This window comes from Mirounga leonina, unplaced genomic scaffold (genome assembly GCF_011800145.1).
Source record: "Mirounga leonina isolate KUSES-001 unplaced genomic scaffold, KU_Mleo_1.0 Mir_115, whole genome shotgun sequence".
NCBI lineage: Eukaryota > Metazoa > Chordata > Mammalia > Carnivora > Phocidae > Mirounga > Mirounga leonina.
The window spans coordinates 51,568,990-51,593,017 of record NW_023270268.1 but is presented as its reverse complement, the minus strand read 5'-3'; the positions used below and the strand labels follow the sequence as shown (position 1 = coordinate 51,593,017).

At 33.5% G+C, this 24,028-nt stretch overlaps 1 protein-coding gene across 1 annotated transcript in view; it reads right to left on the bottom strand.

Annotated features, from left to right (window-relative positions):
- The window catches only part of RSRC1 (arginine and serine rich coiled-coil 1), a 407,525-nt gene that overhangs the window by 301,337 nt on the left and 82,160 nt on the right, over positions 1–24,028 (bottom strand). Inside the window, exon 4 of the mRNA XM_034997838.1 lies at positions 8,684–8,857. Coding sequence (XP_034853729.1) covers positions 8,684–8,857 — 174 coding nt within the window. The remainder of the gene's footprint in view (positions 1–8,683; positions 8,858–24,028) is intronic.

Sequence of the window (24,028 nt, the reverse complement as noted above, 5' to 3'; positions counted from 1 at the left end):
AAGTAGAACTCAATCACAAGAGCAAAGTTGGAATGAACTCAAATACATGGAGGCTAAAGAGCATCCTACTAAAGAATGAATGGGTCAATCAGGAAATTAAAGAAGAATTAAAAAAATTCATGGAAACCAATGAAAATGAAAACACAAGTGTTCAAAATCTTTGGGATGCAGCAAAGGCAGTCCTAAGAGGAAATTATATACCAATACAAGTCTTTCTCAAGAAACAAGAAAGGTCTCAAATACACAACCTAACCCTACACCTAAAGGAGCTGGAGAAAGAACAGCAAGTAAAGTCTAAAACCAGCAGGAGAAGGGAAATAATAAAGATCAGAGCAGAAATCAATGAAATAGAAACCAAAAGAAGAGTAGAACAGATCAATGAAACTAGGAGCTGGTTCTTTGAAAGAATTAATAAGATTGATAAACCCCTGGCCAAACTTATCAAAAAGAAAACAGAAAGGACCGAAATAAATAAAATCATAAATGAAAGAGGAGAGATCACAACCAAAACCAAAGAAATACAATTATAAGAAAACTCATTTTATAAGGGCAGCATTACCTTGATCCTAAAACCAAGACAAAGACCCCATCAGAAAGGAGAACTACAGACCAATATCCCCGATGAACATGGATGCAAAAATTCTCACCAAAACAGTAGCCAATAAGATCCAACAGTACATTAAAAGGATTATTCACCACAACCAAGTGGGATTTATTCCTGGGCTGCAAGGTTGGTTCAACATCCACAAATCAATGTGATACAATACATTAATAAAAGAAAGAACAAGAACCATATGATATTCTCAATAGATGCAGGAAAACCATTTGACAAGGTACAGCATCCTTTCTTGATTAAAACTCTTCACAGTGCAGGGATAGAGAGTACATACCTCAATATCATAAAAGCCATCTATGAAAAACCCACAGTGAATATCATACTCAATGGGAAAAAACTGAGAGTTGTTCCCCTAAGGTCAGGAACACGGCCGGGATGTCCACTATCACCACTGCTATTCAACGTAGTACTAGAAGTCCTAGCCTCAGCAATCAGACAACAAAAAGAAATAAAAGGCATCCGAATCAGCAAAGAAGAAGTCAAATTCTCACTCTTTGCAGATGATATGATACTTTATGTGGAAAACCCCAAAGACTCCACCCCAAAACTGCTAGAACTCATACAGGAATTCAGTAAAGTGGCAGGATATAAAATGAATGCACAGAAATCAGTTGCATTTCTATACAACAAGACAGAAGAAAGAGAAATTAAGGGGTCGATCCCATTTACCACTGTGCCCAAAACCATAAGATACCTAGGAATAAATCTAACCAAAGAGGCAAAGAATCTGTACTCAGAAAACTGTAGAATACTCATGAAAGAAACTGAGGAAGACACAAAGAAATGGAAAAAACGTTCCATGCTCATGGATTGGAAGAACAAATATTGTGAAAATGTCTGTGCTACCTAGAACAATCCACACATTTAATGCAATCCCTATCAAAATACCATCAACTTTTCTCAAAGAAATGGAACTAATAATCCTAAAATTTGTATGGAACTAGAAAAGACCCCGCATAGCCAGAGGAATGTCGAAAAAGAAAAACAAAGCTGGTGGCATCACAATTCCGGACTTCAAGCTCTATTACAAAGCTGTCATCATCAAGACAGCATGGTACTGGCACAAAAACAGATACATAGATCAGTGGAACAGAACAGAGAGCCCAAAAATGGACCCTCAACTCTATGGTCAACTAAACTGTGACAAACCTGCAAAGAATGTCCAGTGTAAAAAAGACAGTCTCTTCAACAAATGAGTGCTGGAAAAATTGGACAGCCACATGCAGAAGAATGAAACTGGACTATTTCCTTATACCAAACACAAAAACAGACTCAAAATGGATGAAAGACCTAAATGTGAGACAGGAATCCATCAAAATCCTTGAGGAGAACACAGGCAGCAACCTCTTTGACCTCAGCCGCAGCAACTTCTTCCTGCAAACATCGCCAAAGGCAAGGGAAACAAGGGCAAAAGTGAACTATTGGGACTTCATCGAGATAAAAAGCTTTTGCACAGCAAAGGAAACAGTCAACAAAATCAAAAGACAACCGACAGAATGGGAGAAGATATTTGCAAATGACATATCAGATAAAGGGCTCGTATCCAAAATCTATAAAGAATTTATCAAACTCAACACCCAAGGAACAAATAATCCAATCAAACAATGGGCAGAACACATGAACAGGCATTCCTGCAAAGAAGACATCCAAATGGCCAACAGACACATCAAAAAGTGTTCAACATCACTTGGCATCAGGGAAATCCAAATCAAAACCTCAATGAGATACCACCTCACACCAGTCAGAATGGCTAAAATTAACAAGTCAGGAAACGACAGATGTTGGCGAGGATATGGAGAAAGGGGAACCCTCCTACACTGTTGGTGGGAATGCAAGCTGGTGCAGCCATTCTGGAAAACAGTATGGAGGTTCCTCAAAAAGTTGAAAACAGAGCTACCCTAAGACCCAGCAACTGCACTACTGGGTATTTACCCCAATGATACAAATGTAGTGATCCTAAGGGGTACATGCACCCCAATGTTTATAGCAGCAATGTCCACAATAGCCAAACTATGGAAAAAGCCTAGAAAGAGCCAACAGATGAATGGATAAAGAAGATGTGGTATACACACACACACACACAATGGAATATTATGCAGCCATCAAAAAAATGAATTCTTGCCGTTTGCAACAACGTGGATGGAACTAGAGGGTATTATGCTAAACGAAATAAGTCAATCAGAGAAAGGTAAGTATCATAGGATCTCACTGATATGAGGAATTTGAGACATAAGACAGAGGATCATAAGGGAAGGGAGGGAAAAATGACACAAGACAAAACCAGAGAGGGAGACAAACCATAAGAGACTTAATCTCAGGAAACAAACTGAGGGTTGCAGGAAGGGAGGGGGGTTGGAGGGATGGGTGAGGGACACTGGGGACGGTACGTACTATGGTGAGCTGTGAACTGTGTAAGACTGATGAATCACAGACCTGTACCCCTGAAACAAATACTACATTATATGTTAAATAAATAAATAAATAAATAAATAAATAAATAAATAAATAAATAAATAAATAACAGTACAATGTCACTGGTCGTATTGACATTTTTATTTACAACCAATCTTTTTTTAAAAAGATTTTATTTATTTATTTGAGAGAAAGAGAGAAAGAGCACAAGCAGGGTGAGGGGAGAGGGAGAAGCAGACTCCCCACTGAGCAGGGAGCCCGATACAGGGCTTGGTTCCAGGACCCTGGGATCACGACCTAAGCCAGAAGCAGCCACTTAACCGACTGAGCCACCAAGGTGCCCCTCACAACCAATTTTTCAAAAAAGTCTATAAAAGATGTTTTATAATAGCCAACTATACTTGATGGAGTTTGATCAAATGTTGCCAAGAACGACACAATATGAATACACAGAAGACTCAGATGGGGTGTCTAATGTTCACAATCATTAAATCAAGCTGTAATTATGAGATGTCATGACAAGTTTCATATTTCTGATTTTTGACTCTCAGTATAAGTGTGCTTAACAAAATAATGTTGTGTCCAACTTCAACATAATAACTACTATTAATAAAATTTGTTTTCATATTTCAAAACATTTCTATAAAATAAATACAAATAGCTAATGATACGGTAAATATTTTAAGTTTTAAAAATTTGGGGGGAAGCTAATAAAAACAAAAATCTGTATCAATGTTTAAAGGCAAAATAGTCTGAAAAAGCAAATTGTATAAATGTAAAACATTGGAAATTAACATCATTAAACCATCTTCAAAAAAATGTAAGACAAGGCTCAGTTGGTGTCTTTTTCTTTTCTTTTTTTTTTTTAATTAATTAATTTATTTATTTGTGAGAGAGCATGAGCAGGGAGAGGGGGAGGGGCAGCAGGAGAGGGAAAAGCAGACTCCCTGCTGAGCAGGGAGCCAGACATGGGGCTTGATCCCAGGACCCCGAGATCATGACCTGAGCTGAAGGCAGACGCTTAACCAACTGAGCCATCCAGGCGCCCCAGTTGGTTTCTTTCTTAAATTAATCTTTCATATAGTGTTATAAGGAAAGACACCTTTTAGCCCCTACAAACACCTGATACCCTCCCAGCTTTTATTAGGCCTTCCTTATTCAGTAGCTTAATAAAATGAAAAGATCAATTTACAACCCTATAAGATGTAATCATTCAAATGTTCCAGGAATTCCAAGAACTATATTTAATTATCTGCTGTATTTATAAGATTTTTCAGAATTATCTAATTTGGTATCTTCTTTCTCAAAAGTTTAATAAAGAAACTCTTCCTCATCATTAGGCTCATTAAATTCTTCTTGCACATTCCTTCCTCTCCCACTTTTATTCTTCCCAATTTGTAAAATAGTCCTTTACTATTATTGTTCTTACTCTTCTTAATTTATACTTTATAAATGTATGCTTTATATTCTATCAATTTTCATATAATATTGATATTTTCAAACTGGATTGATAAAAATAAACATTGTTATACATAAAGAAGCAGAAGTGTTATCTTCTCTTATGTGGGGAAGCAGCCAGGTTATTTAGTGTAACATAAGCTAAAATATTGTTCTTGGGTTGCTCAACCACAATGAACTAATATATAAGTCCTAATTATATGATTTGTGAATTTTTTTCCTTTTTCTCCAACCACTTTTTTCACAAGGGGGTGAAATCATTTGGCAAGAGACAGCTCATAAAATGATCATAGAAATAAATTTAAGGACTCGAAATTTTGTGGTTTTTATTAAATATTATTCTAAATAAACATATGAAATGCTATTGTAGGAAAATACGTGAGAAAGAATATAGGGAGAAAAGAAAGAACCAATCTTTTACTAATGACAGATTTCTGGCCTGATCAAAGAAAAATAAGGCACAGAAATTCTTTCAGTTCTCTTTACGTATTTTCTAGGGAAGTTTAAGCAACAGCATATCACTTGATCTCAAACATTCTATCTCATCATCAATGATTATGGATTACTACAGGAATGAGGATAATGTACTGTTAAGAGTCAAAGTGCTCTTGTCAGGAAACATGGATTAGAAGCCTAACTCTACCATTTACTAGCTCTATGACTACAAGTTTTCATCTATATGAAGGATAATAAAAGTTCCTATTTCATGAGACTATTATGATAAGTAAATAAGATAATGCATGTCAACTGCTTTGCAAAATTCCTGATACTCAGAAAATATATTTAAAATGTTAAACACTTATTATTATTGTGTCCGCGGTAAACAAAGCATTTTGTTCATACCTCATGTAGACCTGATCGTATCATTACCCTACTTGCAACTTCATCAGCTTCTCACTGCCTTTAGAATTAACTCCCAACTTAACTTATAAGGTACTCCAAATACTCATTTCTCACCATTATTCCTCTTCAACTCTAAACCAAGCCTCATTAGATTTTAGTTCCTCAAATATGCCATATCCCCCTGCTTGCCTCTAAGTCCTTCCACATGAAGTTCGTTTTGCACATAACGTTCTTTCTCATCTCTTCCTTCAAGAACCACTTCTTCTGAGAGTCCTTCCCTGACATGCTGACTAGTCTGGACCAAAAAGCTTAATGTTCATGGAGATATCTTGCAACCACAATGCGTCAAGACAGGATGAAAGCCAACAGGTTAAGTAAGACTGGCCTGTTGGAAGAGTTAAAAAGTACCCAAATCTGCTTACCTCTAAACTCTTTGTTTTATTAGCAATAAACGTGCTCATGGGGGCACCTGGGTGGTGCAGTCAGTTAAGCCTCCAACTCTTGCCTTTGGCTCAGGCTGTGATCGCAGGGTCGTGAGATCAAGCCCCGCATCGGGCTCTGTGCTGCGCGGAGTTTCTCTCTCCCTCTCCCTCTGCCTTCCTCCCCGCTCCCTCTCTCTATATAAAATAAATAAATAAATCTCTAAAAAAATTGTGCTCAAAGTTTAAGCCAGAAGCTGACAAACTACAACCTGTGGGCCAAATCTGCCAATTGCTCATTTTGTAAATAAAAGTTTTATTGCGATACAGCCATATCATTCATTTAACATTATCTGTGGCTGCCTTGGTGTTCAGTAGTTGCAATAGAGACACATGGCCTAAAAAGCCTAAACTATTTGCTATCTAGCCCTTTACTAAGAAGTCTGCTGTCCCTGGTTTAAGCTACTATTGTTTAGGTTTTGTTAATTATGACCAAAAGCATTCTAACTCATACACTGTTTCCAAGCAAACTAGTAAACATTCATCTGATTTCACTGTAATTACTTACACATCTTCCCTTCTATCTATGCTTATTTTGCCATCTGCATGAACTCTCCAAGTAGGACTGCCTACTATTATGACCTTGTTATCAACACAGTACTTCATAAATAGAAGGCATTTAAATATTGTTGATTGAACAAGTGAACGAATGAATGAGTATATCTGATCAATAACCAATCAATATTTATTAACAACTAACATGTATATTAGGTACTCTAAGTGATACAAAAGAGTAAAAGATATATTCTCAGCCCTGAATGGCTTAAGAAATCAGGTCTAAGAAATAAACACATAAGCTTAAAAAAAAAGACAAATTATTTCTGAAGCAAAGCAGGGTACATCTGTACATATATAAATACTATCATTAAATGTGTACGTGACCCCCCCAAAAAAATTCCTGATTTTAGATCTTACCAAAAGATAAGAATCTGGATGTCCTCGGCACAAACCACAAGAGAGAATATCCTGATACAACACCGTGACCTTATACTATGGTCCACGAAAACCGTGGAAATTACTGAATCAAGCTACTCAACAGCTTTTTGACATTGGTTCCCAGAGCCCTTCAACTGACACCTCTTGTTTTGATCTTGTTCATCCCCTTTGTTGAGATTTAAAAAATAATGAAGAATACAACATTATTACCTTGTAAATCTGTCATCCAGGATTTAGTCCCTCGAACATAATCGCCACTGAGTTCAATCTGTAAAACTGGCCCAAACTTTCAAGATTGATGTCACCATATTAGAATCTTTCCTGAAACCACCCAACCTCCCTTTTTTATCCATGCACTCATTTTTCTTACCTTTAAAATCTCCATAATAATGCTTTATGTAATATTAATTTTATACAACTGTGTAATTATTCTGGTGAAGTGGAAAGCAAATATTTAATGACTACCAGAAAGCATAGTCACTCTTCTCATAGCCACATAACATCTAAAGTATAAACCAAAAGAAAAACAAAAAAGGGACAAGGAGCCAGGTAGTTCCTTGACTGACATAATTATTCATCCTCTTGGTCCATATTTTCCAGTCTCAAAAAGCCATTCTCTATCCTCTCTTCAAATCTATCATCCTCCTGACTTTCTCCCTCTCTCAATAGATTTCTCTCATATCCTCTCTGATCTTAATTCCACTCTACCACTCTAGCTAACTCAGCCTCCCTATCCTTATGGCCAGATATCCAACCCCATCTCCGCTCCTATAACATTCAACAATCCTTAAAACTAGAAAAAGACAGAACTCGGAATTTTGCAGAACCACAACTGCTCGGTGTGCATTAAAAGTTGTGAGGTCATCAGGAAAAAGAAAGTCATATAATAATACTATCCTCTTCCAAAGTCCACCACACATTTATCATTTCAAAGAATCTGACAGGTTTTATAGTATCACTGTAAATCTGGAAATAAAAAATAAACACACAGACAACTGTGAAAAAGAAAAGGATGAGAGATGAGTTCCATATCCTTTAATACATTTAATTCTTCATAGAATCAAGATCTCAAGGAACTACATTTAAGATCCTGACAAGTTCTTTGATTTAACACTGAAAACTGATACATTACAGATAAACGCTTTAGTACTGAAGTATTACAGTGACTATACATGGGGTGTTGAAAGACTCACAAAGGGGGATAAATTCCAAGATGTTCTACCTTTTATAATAAAAGAGCCCAGTGTCAGTTTTGAATAAAACAAACAAGAAGCTATAATTCAAACTACAAACCAAGATTTTGTTTCATTTTAACATTTTCTAATTTAACAAACAGTTATCAATGGATTTCAACCTCCAACTGCACAAAGTTAGACTAATTGTTTCAATAAACCGATTCCAGAAAAAATAAATTCTGGGTCTCACACATACATACACTCACTCTAACACACACACAAACACACCCCTAACAGTGGTCAAGTCCCATTCTATATAGAAAGAAGTCTAACCAATAGTAAATCACATGGTTCCCTACCTTCGTTTTACTTTTACCCTTTTCTCCTAACAGCTTTACAATAAATTAATAGACATTTTTAATCATGAGCTAGTCTTTAAATTTTAAAATCATATTCATGGTAAGGAAATTGAATATAGAACTTTCCTAAAGAATTATGTAAATTTTCTTTTACTGACATACTAAGCTTTGATCATGCCATTTATTTTGTTTCTAAAATTTGTTATATAAGTCTTAAATGAAAACAGGAATATAAAGGAAGCACAGTAAAAGTCTGAGATAACCATTTTGATTTATCCTTTCTTCTTTATGTAATGTATTTTCCTCTTTTGTCAATCTAAGAAAAATCTCAGAGAATGAAAATTTAGTTTGAATATTGCCATGGAATCATTGAGTCATCACTACTTAAGATTTGTTTCAACTTACCCACGTTTGATGTTGTGTAATTCCTTATCCTTGCATTTATCCTTCTCCTTTTCTCTTTTCTCCTTGTCTCTGCCTTTACGTCGTTCTCTATCCCGAGATCGACTACGGGTTCTTCGGTGACTGGACCTTTCACTGCTTCGACTATGGGACCGTGGACGAGGTCTTGACCGGGACCTATATTAAGTAGATTTTATTACATTCATTTAGTGTATATTTTGTATTATGAAATGCAAATATTCTTAAAAACTATCTAAAAGGATTTAGTTTTTAGTTATGGATTTGGTAACTAAATAACTGTGTGAAGTAAACATCTGTATAGGATTCTTTATGAATAAATATACTCAATTAAAATGACATGAGGGAAATATATGTTGCCAACTTTAGAGGAAATTAAGGTTTGGTCAAAAAATGTCTGCAAGTATAAGTCTTAAAGGTTCAAATCGAGTCTTGATTACTCAAGTCTCCTCAAATAATATAACAAATCTAAATGTATTCAAAAATAGTGTCTTCCCTATCTCTATAATCTTGGCTTCCATATCTATTCAACTTCTTTTCTTACATCTATTACAATAAAACTATTACTCTCCTCCACCCTTATCCAGCTATTCTTTGTATTAAATGACAATATAAGCTGGGATATACTGTGGTTTTTTTAAAAAGTAAAGATTTCAAATCCTGCTTACAGTACTGAAAGAAAGCCTCTACTAGACTTATCTTATAGATAATTATACAAAACAACTACCTAAACGCACTTTTGGATACTGACCAAAGAAGTCAGATTCTATAGGGGGCCAACACTTGGGAAAAGAACAGAGCAATAAGAAAGTTTCCCATTTTATATCAGCTTCTTTTCTGAAGGCAAGGCTAACTCTGTGCCATTCAGGGCAGCTAAAACTCCAACAAAAAACTTCAGGATTTCTGTCCTAAAAAAACAGAAGAAAGACTCAGCAACCACTGGAAAAGGAAAAGGAAAGGGGAATCCTAAAAAAGAGTGAGAAGAGAAAGCCAAAAATTCTATATGTAAACACTACTCAAGTCCCAGGCTGAACCCTACATTATGCATAGGAGGGGAAAACTCCACAGATAGCTAAGGATAAAAGAACTGAAAACATCAAATGTCCCTGAAGAGACAGGATTTTTACAATTTTAATTCAACTAACTTTCCTGCTAGAACAAACAACTAACAAACAAAAAAATCAGTATTCTTTAGAGGAATAAAACAGAACTCGGTGTATTCAAAAATGTGACATTCGCCATGTCCAGGATAATATCCAAAATTACTAGATAATACAACAAGGCGTGAAAAATGTGATCCAATCTCGAAAGAAAAGATAATCAATGGAGATTAACCCTGAGATAAGCCAAATCTTAGAATTAGCACAAGGATTTTTAAAAAGTATAACTATACTTGCAATAAATACAAAGAAATCTCAGCAGAAAAACTAGAAAATGAAAAAAAAAATGAAATTCTATAACTAAAAAATACAATATCTGAAATTTAAATTATGCTGAATGAGATTAAAATCTACTAAACACTAATGAGATTAGTAACAACAGAGGAAAGAATCTGTATACTTGAAAATAAATCAATCAAGATTACCCAATCCAACAGAGTAAGAGGACAAAAGACTGTCAATAATAAAAACAGATCCTCCAGGATCTCTGTGACAATATCCAAATGTCTAACATGTTTATTTAAACCCAAAAGTAGAGAACATAATAAGATAGAAAACAACTTTTTTGTGGTGGCCAAAATTTCCCCAAATTTAGTGAAAGATAAATTTTCAGGTCCTGGAAGTTTAATGAATGCCAAGATAAATATGGAGAACCATGACTAATGATGAAACTGATGAAAACTAAAAGTAAAGAGAAATTTTGAGAAGTAAAAAGAAATCTTGAAAAAAAACTGACACATTACAAGCAAGAAGGAGAGCAATGATATCCATTACTGCTGGCTTCTCATCAGTACAGTGGAGATCAGAAGACAGTAGAACGAAGTTCTTAACGTGGTGAAAGAAAAAAAAAAAAACAGGGCGCCTGGGTGGCTCAGATGGTTAAGTGTCTGCCTTAGGCTCAGGTCATGATCTCAGGGTCCTGGGATCGAGTCTCGCATCGGGCTTCCTGCTCCTTGGGAGCCTGCTTCTCCCTCTGCCTCTCTCTCTCTCTCTCTCTCTCTCTCTGTCTCTCATGAATAAATAAATAAAATCTTTAAAAAAAAAAAAAAGAAAAAAAAACAATCAGCCCAAAATTTTATTTTTAGCAAAAATATCCCTCAAAAAATGAAAGTAAAATAAAGACATTTTTAAGAGAAAGGGAAGAATAAACCATAATCATCAATAGTAAATCTGTATTACATTAAGTTCTAAAGAGAAGGCTGAAGAGAATGATGACAGATGAAAACTTGGGATATTTAGGAAAGAATGAAGACCACTGGAAATGCTAAATATATGTGGAAATATTAAAAACTATTTCCCTTAATTTATTTAAAATATATATATGTGCTTGGGTGCCAGTCACTAAGTGTTTGACTCTCAATCTTGGCTCAAGTCTTGATCTCAGGGTCGTTGAGTTCAAGGCCTGCATTGGGCTCCATGTCAGGCATGGAGCTTACTTAAAAAAAAAAAAAAATACATATGTGTGTGTGTGTGGCACACATGTGGGCTTAAAGTAAAAATTACAGTGTTTCATTGTAGAGCTTATAATGAAGGTAGATATAATACATATAATCTCTATAAAATAAAACACATGGCATGTAAATGGAGACCATACAGTTATAAGGTTTCTGTATTTCATATGAATGGTGAAATAGTAACTCTAAGTACAATGAAATGGTAAGGGGGTGTTGTAATCCTTAGAAAAAGAAATGCAAATATGTATAGCTAAAAAGCCAAAGGATGAGATAAACAAGAATTCTTAAAAATATTCAATAATCCTCTGCATGGAGCACTGGGTGTTATGCACAAACAATGAATCATGGAGCACTACATCTAAAACTAATGATGTAATGTATGGGGAGTAACATAACAATAAAAAAAATTTAAAAAAAGAAAAAAAAGAAAAAAAAATTCAATAATCCAAAAGGAGGCTGGAAAAGAAGTACAAAGAAAAATCAGAGGGACAAACATAAAAATTTAAAATAAAATAATATACAATATTATATAAAATAAATATTATGTGTATATAAAATACGTAAAACAAAATACATTAAAGTATGCATATAAAATACATAAAATAGATAAATATCAGATGGTAGACTTAAATCCAAATATATAAATAAATATCTTAAATATTAATAGAATCCACACTTTAATTAAAAACAGCTTGTCCTTCTTTAAAAAAAAGGGTGGGGGGCACCTGGGTGGCTCAGTTGTTAAGCATCTGCCTTTGGCTCAGGTCATGATCCCAGGGTCCTGGGACTGAGCCCCACATTGGGCTCTCTGCTCAGCAGGAAGCCTGCTTCTCCCTCTCCCATTCCCCCTGCTTGTGTTCCTGCTCTTGCTCTCTCTCTCTGTCAAATAAATAAATAAAATCTTAAAAAAAAAAAAAAAAAAGAAGAAGAAGAAGAACTTGTCCTGGGGTGCCTGGGTGGCTTAGTCTGTTAGGTGTCTGACTCTTGATTTCGGCTCAGGTCATGATCTCAGGTTTGTGAGATGAGCCCCGAGTTGGACTGTGCGCTGGGAGTGCAGCCTGCTTAAGATTCTCTCTCCCTCTCCCTCTGCCCCTCCACCCCTTTACTCTCTCTCTTAAGAAAAAAACAAACAAACAAACAAAAAAAACCTTGTCCAAATGAATCAAAGGCAACACACAACTACATGCTATCTACAAGATATTTACTTTAAATTTACAGACACAGGTTGAAAGTAATGGCTAAAAATAGATATATCATGCAAACAGTAAGCACAGGAAGGGTGGAATGAATATATTAATATCAGATAAATTAGACTTGAGAAACTAAAAGTATCACCCAAAAAAAAAAATAGATACTTCATCATGATCAAAGGATCAATTCATAAGTAGAAATCATACAAAATGTTTATCTTACCACAACAGAATTAAACTAGAGTTTAATAACAATAAAATATCTAGAAAAAGATAGAGAAATTAAATACTCTTCTAAATAATTCATTAGAAATCATAAGAAAAATTAGAAAATATTTTGAACCGAATGACAGTGAAAATACAAATAGGAAAATTTATAAGATGAGCTAAAAGCAATGTTTAGAGGTAATCTTATAGCTTTAAATGTTTATATTAAAAAAGAAGAAAGGTCAAAAATCAAATGCCTAAGGTTTCATCTTAAGATGCCAGAAAAAGAAGAGCAAAAAGCAAACCCAAAGTAGGGAGAAGGAAGGAAACATTAAAGAGCAAAAATCAATAGAATAGAAAGCAATAATGAAAAAAAGCCAAAATCTGGTTCTCTGAGAATACCTACATATTTGGTAAATCCTTAGCTAGACTAAACAAGCAAAATAGAAAAGAGCAAACACAAATTACTCCCCCAAAGGATGACAGAGAGATTGCATAAATGAGACCTGAGTATTTAGGACATATGTAGGTCTTGAAGAGAATTACATGGGTTGCAACAACAGTAATGCCTATCTTCTTTCATCCCTAACTGGTTTACTCAGTGAATGAAGAGCAATATTATATGATAAAGTCACACACATTTTTTTAATATATGATTTTGAGAAGTTACAATATTTCTTGCTACGATGAAAACATGGGTTTATTATCCTAATTTATAAAAATTAAATTTCTATCATTTTCTCTTTAAGTTTGATTGCTCCTTCTCTTAATTTTGACACAGGACTTCTTTCCACATAAAGTTTTAATTTATCCTGACAATTTATTTCCCCCACAAATGTTAGTTTATTCATTTCTAATTAAATCTATTATATGTGAATATATAGAAATTTTAAGATTATTCTAAAATCTTTGACCAGTAATCATATAAAATTTAAAGTTTTCTATTAAAAGAACGTAATAATAATAAAAATGGAGAGGGGCCTTTTTTGTGATAGCCTCAACCACTATACATATATATTTTATGTATATAAACAGAGTATATTATTTTAATTTGGTTCTACATTGTTCAGGACCAAAATATGATTCTTGCAATTAGTTTTCATTTGACTAGTGAAAATGCGGAGTATAAAAGACAAGTTAACATAGTTTAAACTCTAACAACAAAACTAAGTTTCTCTTTTTTCATGAATCTTTAATGTAAGCTCATTTCTTAGTGGTTTGCCCTTTTGTAAAAAAATACACTGACAAACAAAAATGTGCAACCATTTGTGGTTTACAAATGAGGTGGATTTGGGTGAAATCATGTTTTCTCACTGTATCTTAAAAAACAGATGTATCTGCTATTAATATACCCAAAGTTATACAAGTATTAAGTTAAAAAAAAATAAAGGATTTCTTATATAGTGGTGTCCTCAAACAAGTTATTTCCTCTCTGGGCATCTGTTTCCTTATCTACAAAAGGGGGATAATAACTACCTTTCAGGGTTACCTAACTGAATTGTGAGATAGCAGACAAGTGATTTGGGAGCAGGCAGGCACCGAGAAAGACATAACTTAGGGATGTGCTAATCTGAATGAATGAGTAAAATCTGAATCGGAAGCATATTAAGTATGTTTCCCTCATGCTATAGCTAATCCAGTAAAGAGCAGCATTTTGATTTTGATAAACCTTTAAAATCTTAAAGCTGGCATAAGGATTACTCAAGTCTCAATATATTTCTTTTATACAGGAAGGTAAGGAATGATAACCTTGGCCAACAATCCACGTCTTCTCCCCAGGAAACCCACAGAAGCCAAATACATGATCTTCACAGATTTGCTATTAACAAGAAAATCACATCACCTATCATATAAGCTTTTGAAGAATAAAAGGGGATATTTTTGAGAGTCGAGACGGGCACAGTAACATAAAGACAACAGGCCTAAATTGGCACTGCCCCAGAGAAACCAGAAAGTAGGATTACTCTACCACCACCACAGCAAAGCTAGATACCACAATTAGAGGCCTTCTATCAATTACCATCTGCCCACCCTCCCACAGCACCTACTTTCCAAATCTCTATTCCTCCCAATATCCTCAATTCATAAAAAACACACAATTATCTCCAAACTCATCTCATGGTTTTCCCTAACACAAACATTATGCTGTAGAAAACCTATGACTGCCATTCTCCAAAACATCTTGCCCATTATTCACCATATGTGAATATATGCAACCCATGCCATTTTGGAATGTTGCTGATGTGGCTCAAAGAACTATGATAGCAACAGCAGATCTGAAAGTTAAGCCATCCATGATGTCAAATTTAAAGAAAGTAAGAAGTTTTAAAATATCACAGTACGCAATATAAGCTACTGGGCTCTTCCCCTCTAATGTTTTAATGTTTTTATTTTAATTATCATAGTATAGGCCTCTTAATTTTGCTTATAGGCTACAAGAAGCAAAAAATTACTCCAGAGAGAATACAGGGGGAAAAGATTAAGTCCGAAATACAGGCAAAATGACATTATTAAAGGCTGTTTAAAAGGACCACAAAATTCAAACAAAGATTTAAAATGAATTAAGCTGCTGACTTCTTAGTTGTCATGAGAATTACTTTATATATCTTACACATATGAACAACTCCATTTACTTTATTAAGTAACTTTATATATTTGAAGGATCTCCATCAAGAAGAAAGTATCAGATCACAGTAAAGAGATTTCCTACCCTGACCAAACAAAAAAGTTAAAGAAAGTACACTAAAATTTAAGATGTTATTTGTCCCTTGTTCATTAAATAAATACCATTCTGATAAATCACTCTGGAAGTCTCTAGAGTACCATAACCAAAATGGAGATATATTATAAAGCAAAGAAACATTTGATAAAAAATGTGGCACTCTAGAACACATAATATATAAGCAATAAATGGACAGCAGATGTCCTATTATACCAGATAAATGCTTTCAATATCTACAGAATAGGAACAATCACCATAACATCCCTACATAAAATGAATTACTGCCCTCAAAAACCAATACGTCAAGTTTCTTAATTGGCTAATAAGTTCTAAACACATGTAATCAAAACAAATATCCTAATATTTTATCTTTCAAAAAAAACACCAATACTTCAAATAGTCTCTTAAGTAGAGTTCTATAAATAAAGACTATATTTACCATAAAGTAAAACTATACTTAAATTAAATTTTAAAATTATACATTGAATAAATTAACATGAATTCCATGTCAGAATGACATTTTGAACATGGATATCTACTTTCACACCCAACTGAAATCCAACAAAAAAACAACCACAGGGGGAATTTTTTTTTTTTTTTTTTAATGTACACTCTAAGAAAGAAATATCCTATGAAAAGGGAAGCGTCCACTGGTGGCTCAGGCTCCGTAAAACAAGATGTCATCAAAGGATCTGAAAACAAACTTAACTTTTCCCATAAAGTTCCCCATTTATTAAAGAAACTCCATTTCACTGTATTAATAATGTACAGTGCCACTCAAGAAACCTTGTAAAGTCACCTAAAACCTTTAGTCCATTCACAGAATTGCCTATTACTGCTGATCCAGGAAAATTCTGCACATTATCATGAACAACAACAACAAAAGGAATTAACATCCATACAAAGCAACTACAATTGAGCCTTAACACAGGTTTGAACTGTGCAGGACCACTTATATGTAGATTTTTTTTTCAATAGATGCAGTACAGTACTGTAAATGTATTTTTCTTATGATTTTCTTAATAACATTTTCTTTTTTCTAGCTTACTTTATTATATGAATACAGTATACAACATATAACATACAAAATATGTGCTAACCAATTGTTTATGTTATCAATAAGGCTTTTGATCAACAGTAGGATATTAGTAGTTAAGTTTGGAGGGAGTCAAAAATTTTATGTAGATTTTTGACTGCATGGTGGACTGGCACCCCAAGAGTCAACAATATTAAAAAAAAACAACAAAGTTAGAATCAAATATGCCCCACAAAAATACCCACAAAGCAGAGGAGTCTATAACATAATATTCCAACATTAATTAAATATAGCATAGAAGAGATACGTTACTGATAAAAATTCAAGAAAAAGAATGAATCATGGAACACTACATCAAAAACTAATGATGTAATGTATGGTTATTAACATAACAATAAAACATTAAAGAAAAAAGAATACTCTGATCAAGTCACTAACAACGAAAGAAAGTCACATTGGCATCAGTCTTCTCAAATGCAAGATAAATGGCAAAACAATGGCTTTAATTTTCCTTGAGGAGCTCAAGGGGGGAAACTGTGTTCACAATGTTGTATCTAGTCAAGTTATTCTTCAAGTATCAAAACTATAGAAAAAAAGTGATAAAAGTATAATTTATGTTAGACTCTAATAAGTCAAGGACATGCTACAATTTCCAGGTTAAGCACTCAAAGTAAATTAAAAGAATGTAAGCTAACAAGCTAAAAAGAAAATGCAATAACATTAAACCAAAGAAGGTAAGAAAGAAGGGGAAAAAAAAGAAAATGGATTGGAACAAATAGAAAACAAAGAAGAGAGATTTAAATCCAAATATAACAGTAATCAATCAATAAATAGACTAAATAGCACAATTGAAAAAGGCTGTCAGACTGAAAAAAGCAAATTATAGACAGCTTTCAAAATGAACACATTAAATATAAAACAAAGTGTGAAAGTAAAAGTATGGGAAAAATATCATGCAAGCACTAAAAAAAGAAAAATGAGATGTCAATATCGATAGACTTCAATGTAAGAAATATTTGTAGAAATAGAGACATTGCATGATGATGAGGTCACTCCAAAAAGAATACAAAACAATTTTGAACTTGCAAGTCTACAATCAGGATTTGTCTGTGAGTTCTTTCAGTAACTAATAAAATAAGAAGGTGTTGGGGGGTGGGGAGAAGGTAAGATATAAGATTTGAACAAATGGTAGTTAAATTCACTTATTTAACTACATCCCAAAACTGTGTAATATTCATTCTAAACATGTGTGTCTGTTACACTTCTTAAAATAAACCTATGATGTGCCATAAAGCTAATCTCAATACATTTCAAAAATGAAAGGTGTTCAGGGGCGCCTGGCTGGCTCACTAGGTAGAGCATGTGACTCTTGATCTCAGGGTTGTGAGTTCGAGCCCCACATTGGGTGTAGACATTACTTAAAAATAAAATCTTTAAAAAAAAAAATGAAAAGAGTTCAGATTATGTTCTGTGACTACAGTGAAATTAAGCAAGAAAAAAACAAGACAACTAGAAAAGCCTCTAAATGTTTGGAAATAATTTTTCAATATAACCCATGGGAAAGAGGAAATTACAATAGATATTTTTTAAATATTTGAACTGAATAAAAACTAAAATATGGCATATCAAAAGTATGTAGGCTAGCTAAAGCACAGTAAAGATGAAAATTTATAGCATTAAAAACACACACCAGAAAATAATAAAAGCTAAAATAAATTATCTAAGCAGCCATTTCAAAGAGGGGAAAAAAACAGAAAATTATACTCAAGACAAATAGAAATAAAGGCAAAAAATAATGAACCAGAAAGATAGTTAATTTTTTTAAAAAGACTCATAAAGTTGATAAATTCTCAGTGGAAATGACAAAAAAAATAGAGAAATCACAAATAATATTATAGTTAAGTGACCTTTCACCCACAGGGATGTTAAAAGCTCTGGGAATAGCTGTCTCACCACAAACGATTAGAAAAGCAGGCAAAATGTATGAAACAATTATTTCAGATACTGAATAATAAGGTAGCACAAAACTGTGATTCCCCAAGAAAAAGGAAACAAATAAGGGAACCCTAGGATTGCCCCAGCTTACTGCCTTGAGTAAGTTTCCAAGCCACAAAGCAAGGAGAGGGAACCCAAACAGAACTTTGAAGACTTCCTGACTTAAGGAGATAGACAGGCCTTCAAGGAGGTCAAGGTGGCTAGAATCTGTAAGGCCTTAGGAAGTTGGACAGAGAGGGATCCAGATATCTGCAGTGGGCTCCCCTAGATCTTCTGACAAGTTCTACTCTATAGATACATGAGGTGAAATTCCATGCTACATGGGAAAAATACACTGGAAAGCAACAGAAATCCCGAATAGCCTACGGGGGGGAGAAACAGTATTCCACCAGCCAGAGTGGAGACACTTTGTACATGGGGCACTGTACAAAGTATTGATACTAGAGCTAAATAAGCCATACAGTAAAGAGGTATTCTGGACCCATGCTAATGAAGCTTAAAAGCAAGCCTTGATATTGACAAAATACCATCTGAAGAAGTTAGACCACGGGTACATGAGGGTGTATTATAGTCTTCTCTGCTTTAGTGGATGCTTATAATTTTCAATCAAAGGCTAAAAAAATTATTTGAAACTTCATTTATAAGTTATTTAAAACTCACCATACCAATCACAATGGTTTTTTAATTCAATTCACATAAGCCTACTGACAGAAAGTACCTGAAACCTTATGCCAAAAGACTATTTCAAATACAACCACCACCAATAATGCTACTTCTTTGGAGAAAACATACACATTCAGAATTTTAAGATGAATTCAGTGGGTTAATATTCTTCAGCTTTGGTCAGTAATGGACCCTACATTTGCCTCAGAGAAATCTATCTAGATCAGTCAAGTTGCCAACTATTCTAAACTGGAGAACCAAGATCAACTGTCCTCACCAGGGGCAGAGGATCAAGCTTCTAGCTGTGGTAGATCAAGTGATTGTGAACAGGGGTTGCTTGTATATTCCTGACACAGTAATTCCCTATCTACAGTGCCCTAACTGAAATGTTTCTTATCAAAATTTCAGATACATTTATCTGGACCTATAACTGACATCAAGTTTTAAAACAGACTTAACAGAATTCAAAGCTGATAAATAAAAATCAAAACCAATCTCTCATTTACCATGATAGTTTATGCTCTAAAATGTGCATAATAATATGCTTGCTTATTATATCTCTTATTTAGCAATGTTATAGGGCATAACATTTTTCCCTGTTATTACTAAGTATCTTCTACATGCTAAGAAGCATGCTAGCTGTATTCATCTATTTTATCTTTTAATTCTCCACAGTATTTAAACATATAGTTGTTATTGTCCTCTTCTTTTGGTGTTTGGGGGGTTTTTTTCTTGCTTTGGGTAGAGGCGGGTGGGTTTTTGGTTTTTTTTGTGGGTTTATTTATTTATTTATTTATTTATTTATTTTTTGGTTGGTTGGTTTGGTTTGGTTTTTGCTCTGAGAAAACTGAACTCTCAAGTTTTCAGAGTTCACAGGGCCAATGTGTGATGGAGCTGAAATTTGAACCCAGGTTTCTCCACATCCTTTCAACTACAACACACTGCCAGTAAGATCTGATTGCAGTATCATTTTCAAATAAACTCCATAAGAAAATAAATATCTATACAAACTCATTTCCAAAATATCACCAAAAGACTTAAGTCCACCTTATTACACACAGGTAGATCCATTCAACTAAGTGTCTTGGAATTCTCATCATGTCAATCTTCAAAAATTCCCAATCATCATCTCTAGTCCCCCAATTTTTAAGAGAAGATATTAAAAGATACAATGGGGAAGAGAAAAAAAAAAGCAAAAGAGAAATGCGGAATGCCAGTGCCTCCCCCCTAAAAAAGCATATAACCCACCCACTATGCCAAAGGTTAAGTCATTTAGTCAAGTTCAAAGATCTTCAAAGACTTCTTAGATCCAGATAAGCCCATATGTTACCAAAATTCTAAGGAAAAGCTATTACTTTCCAATCTGCTTCTCATGTTTAAGATACAGAACACACAGATGCTTGGCATCACTCATCAGTCTTCCTAAATTTTCACACCAGATAATCAAGGTCCACCAATAACTTTCCTATCTAAAAATCTCAGAAATGTCTTTATTCCATCACTGCCTGGTTCACTTGTTAAATCTGAAAGTAACCATAAAAGACCATTCAGTTACTGTACAATAAGTGTTAATTTGCTAATTTCTTCACAGGTAATCAATTAAAATGTAAAATATTAGATAAAATTAGTTGCACTAAATTTAACAGCTGTTCCATAAGCATAATTAGTTTCACAAGGGCCATATGTATTCTGAACAGAGACAGAGTTGAAACAAACAGACAGATTTTAAGCAAGTTGAAGAAAATCTGCATTTAATTAGCAGGTGGGCACTACAACTGCATAACGTTTTTATACATTTATATTTATGAAGTGACAGAAGATCTAAAGGCTTTTTAAAATGGCGTTTATTGTTTGAATGGGAACTGTTTTGCTGCATGCTAAAGTGATTTAAGTCCTTATAGCTCTGCTTTGAAAAAAATCATAAATGGTGAAAGAAAACATGTGGAAAACTGTAAAACTAGAAAGAATTTGCGACAAAAAACAGATACACATACCATAACTAAAAGGAAACTACACTTAATTAAATGTACACTACATCTGGAATATCAGCCTAATAAAACGTGAAACTATTAATTTTCATTGTTCTAAAGGAAATGAGGTCAGTGTCATTTAATAATTCCTCCAATTACATTGGACTAACTCATTGGACTGTATGTTCTGGATACCATCTAATCTTAAAATACTATATATTTTACAATATCCTTAAGTTAAACTTTTTAAATAAAGGCATTTAAATTACAAAGGAGTAAAAGAATAAAATCTGTAAATGAAATTCTTTAGCAGCTGGTAGCTACCAGCATTACATTTTAAACTGTATGACTTTTGCATAAAGTTTTTCATGGATGCCCATAATAAGTAAGAGATTACACTTGTTAGTTCTTATTAGCACAAAAATCACCACTTTAAATATGTAAGTAGAATACATGATTTTAAAAATTAAAATGTTTACCCAGCCAATAATTTCATTAGTGGGCTATATCCATCATATTTAAATATTATAAAAATGTTATTTTTTCAAAGGCAAATGTTTTAAGAAGTCCTTAATTGAGTAATATTTGAAAAAGAAAATGATAATTTTCCAAAATAAAACAGAAAATTGAAGCAAATTCCGGCACTGTCTGTATGTGTGGGAAAGAATTAGAGAGGAGGAGAGTGCTTGCTTATCAACTAAGTGAATGTAAAAATCTTAATGTTTCTTCACCTAGATAAATAATGTACCATCGCACTTAGGTATCAAAGATACTAAACTTCAAATTTTTTCTTTAAAAAGAAAAATGAAAAAATTTAAATTATTAAACATAAATTTTTATTTTGGCATCCTATTTTTGGAAATCAAATATGAACTTAACACACTTTCTAATTTGAAATACTTAAATCTCTACATGAAAAATTTTAAGTGTCATGGAATCCTTACATCAAAAACAATGTTTTTAAACAAATTTGATTATAAAATCAAACTCTAATAACTTCATGTGTTTTATAATTAACATTAATAATTACTTCATATTCAAAAATAAAACAGAAAAATACAGATTCCTCTGCCCCGAAATAATTAAGTTTTTTTAACTAAAATTTTTCATTAAAGGATTACTTCCTTATTCATAATAGATAAAAACTAAAAAGAACAAAAATCTTAACATATTTCAATTATATAGCAAATTCTATGGTTTTAAAGCTGGAGGGAAATCTTAAGACACTGAACAGTTTAGTTTTAAGTTATTTACTAAAAACATTTTTTAAATTATTTTTAAAAAGCCTCAAGTGACTTGCTGCAAGACTTCATACAATGCAAATACATAAAACATAAAACTTAAATGGACAGACTGATGAGTTTATAAATCAGACCACATTCTGCTGCCTTTAAGTAGGAGTTCCAATTCTTTGTTTTTTGCTGCTCTTCCAAACTGTGAACAAATTGTGCAACAAAGGCAATTAATGGTAATAAAACAATCAGAGAAAACAAGATACCTACGGCATGGAACTTTCCTCAATACTCAACACATAAGTGAAAGCCAGGATGGCTACACCCAGCATTATTGTGTACTGTACTGTACTGAATTGTATGCTCAGGTACAAGATGAATTCTTGAAATTGAGGTATGTATGTATTAGTTTATTCCTGATTGCAAGTGAGTACTCTAAAAATAATCCTAGTGTGGTTTCTCCCCTTATAAGCTATACAATAGGAAGCAGGGGAGATTTTTTTGAAGAAACCATCTATATATTTAAGGTCTTATTCCAAAGTACAAGAAACAAAGGCAAAATAGAAATGTGTAAGAATGTTTTAAATAGTTAAATCAAAATTCAAAAGTCATACTTTTTCCTGGTTCCCCCCTGGATCTTTACCCTGCATGTTTCCAAAGTGATTTGATAAAGGTATTCACAAATTCAAATTCAAAATGCAGTACAAATAATTGATTATATACTATTGGAAATAGCATCAACAAGTAAAGACCTAAACCTAAACCTAAAAGTGGGAGCTCACCTCAAAAGCACATAGCAAGTGTGGAATTTTATCAACAATAAAACCAAAAACAAAATCTTCAGGCTCATATTTACACTTAAAATTATCATTTTACTCTTTACTATTACATAATTTCTTTTCTCTTCAAAGGTCCTTGATAAAAAGAAATGGTTTCAATACATAATTATGTCTATTTTAAGCTGACATTTTCCTTTTTAAACAAGACAAGCAAAAACAACTTTCAAACTAAATCAATATTAAAATGAATAGCCCATAAGTTCACTAGAAGAACAAATTACTCAGATAATACAAAAGTACTTCCTTTTTTAAATCATTCATTTCCCTTTCACTACTGATTAAGGGAAGAGGAGGCTACATATTTTAAAAAGTAACTTTGTAAAAAAAAATAGGGTAATTTTGTAAGTATCCTTTGACTTGGCACAGGAAAAAGAATATTAAAACCCACTTTATTCTCTTGAAAATAAGATTAATAAAACCAGTGTACTCTCTTAAAAATTATTTTGTAAATTCTCAAATTATCACCCAGAGTTTTCTTTATAAACAGAAAGTAAGCTACTTTCCCATTAAATTACTTACATTTATTTGCATTAATAGAGATTAATGTGGAGGAAGTGTGAGAACTGGAAGCAGTGACAACTGACAACCTAATTATAAAAGGAGAATAGATAAAGAACTACCTTACAATCTAGTAATTGCACTACTGGGTATTTAGCCCCCCCAAAACCCACAAAAACTAATTCAAAGAAATAGATGCACCCCTATGTTTATACCTGATTTTTCAAAATAGCCACATTAGGGACACAGCCCAAGTGTACATCAATAAATAAATGGATAAAGAAGATGGTGTGTGTAGGGGGGGGTAGGGGGGGTGTACAATGGAATATTATTCAGCCATAAAAAAGGAATGAAATCTTGCCAT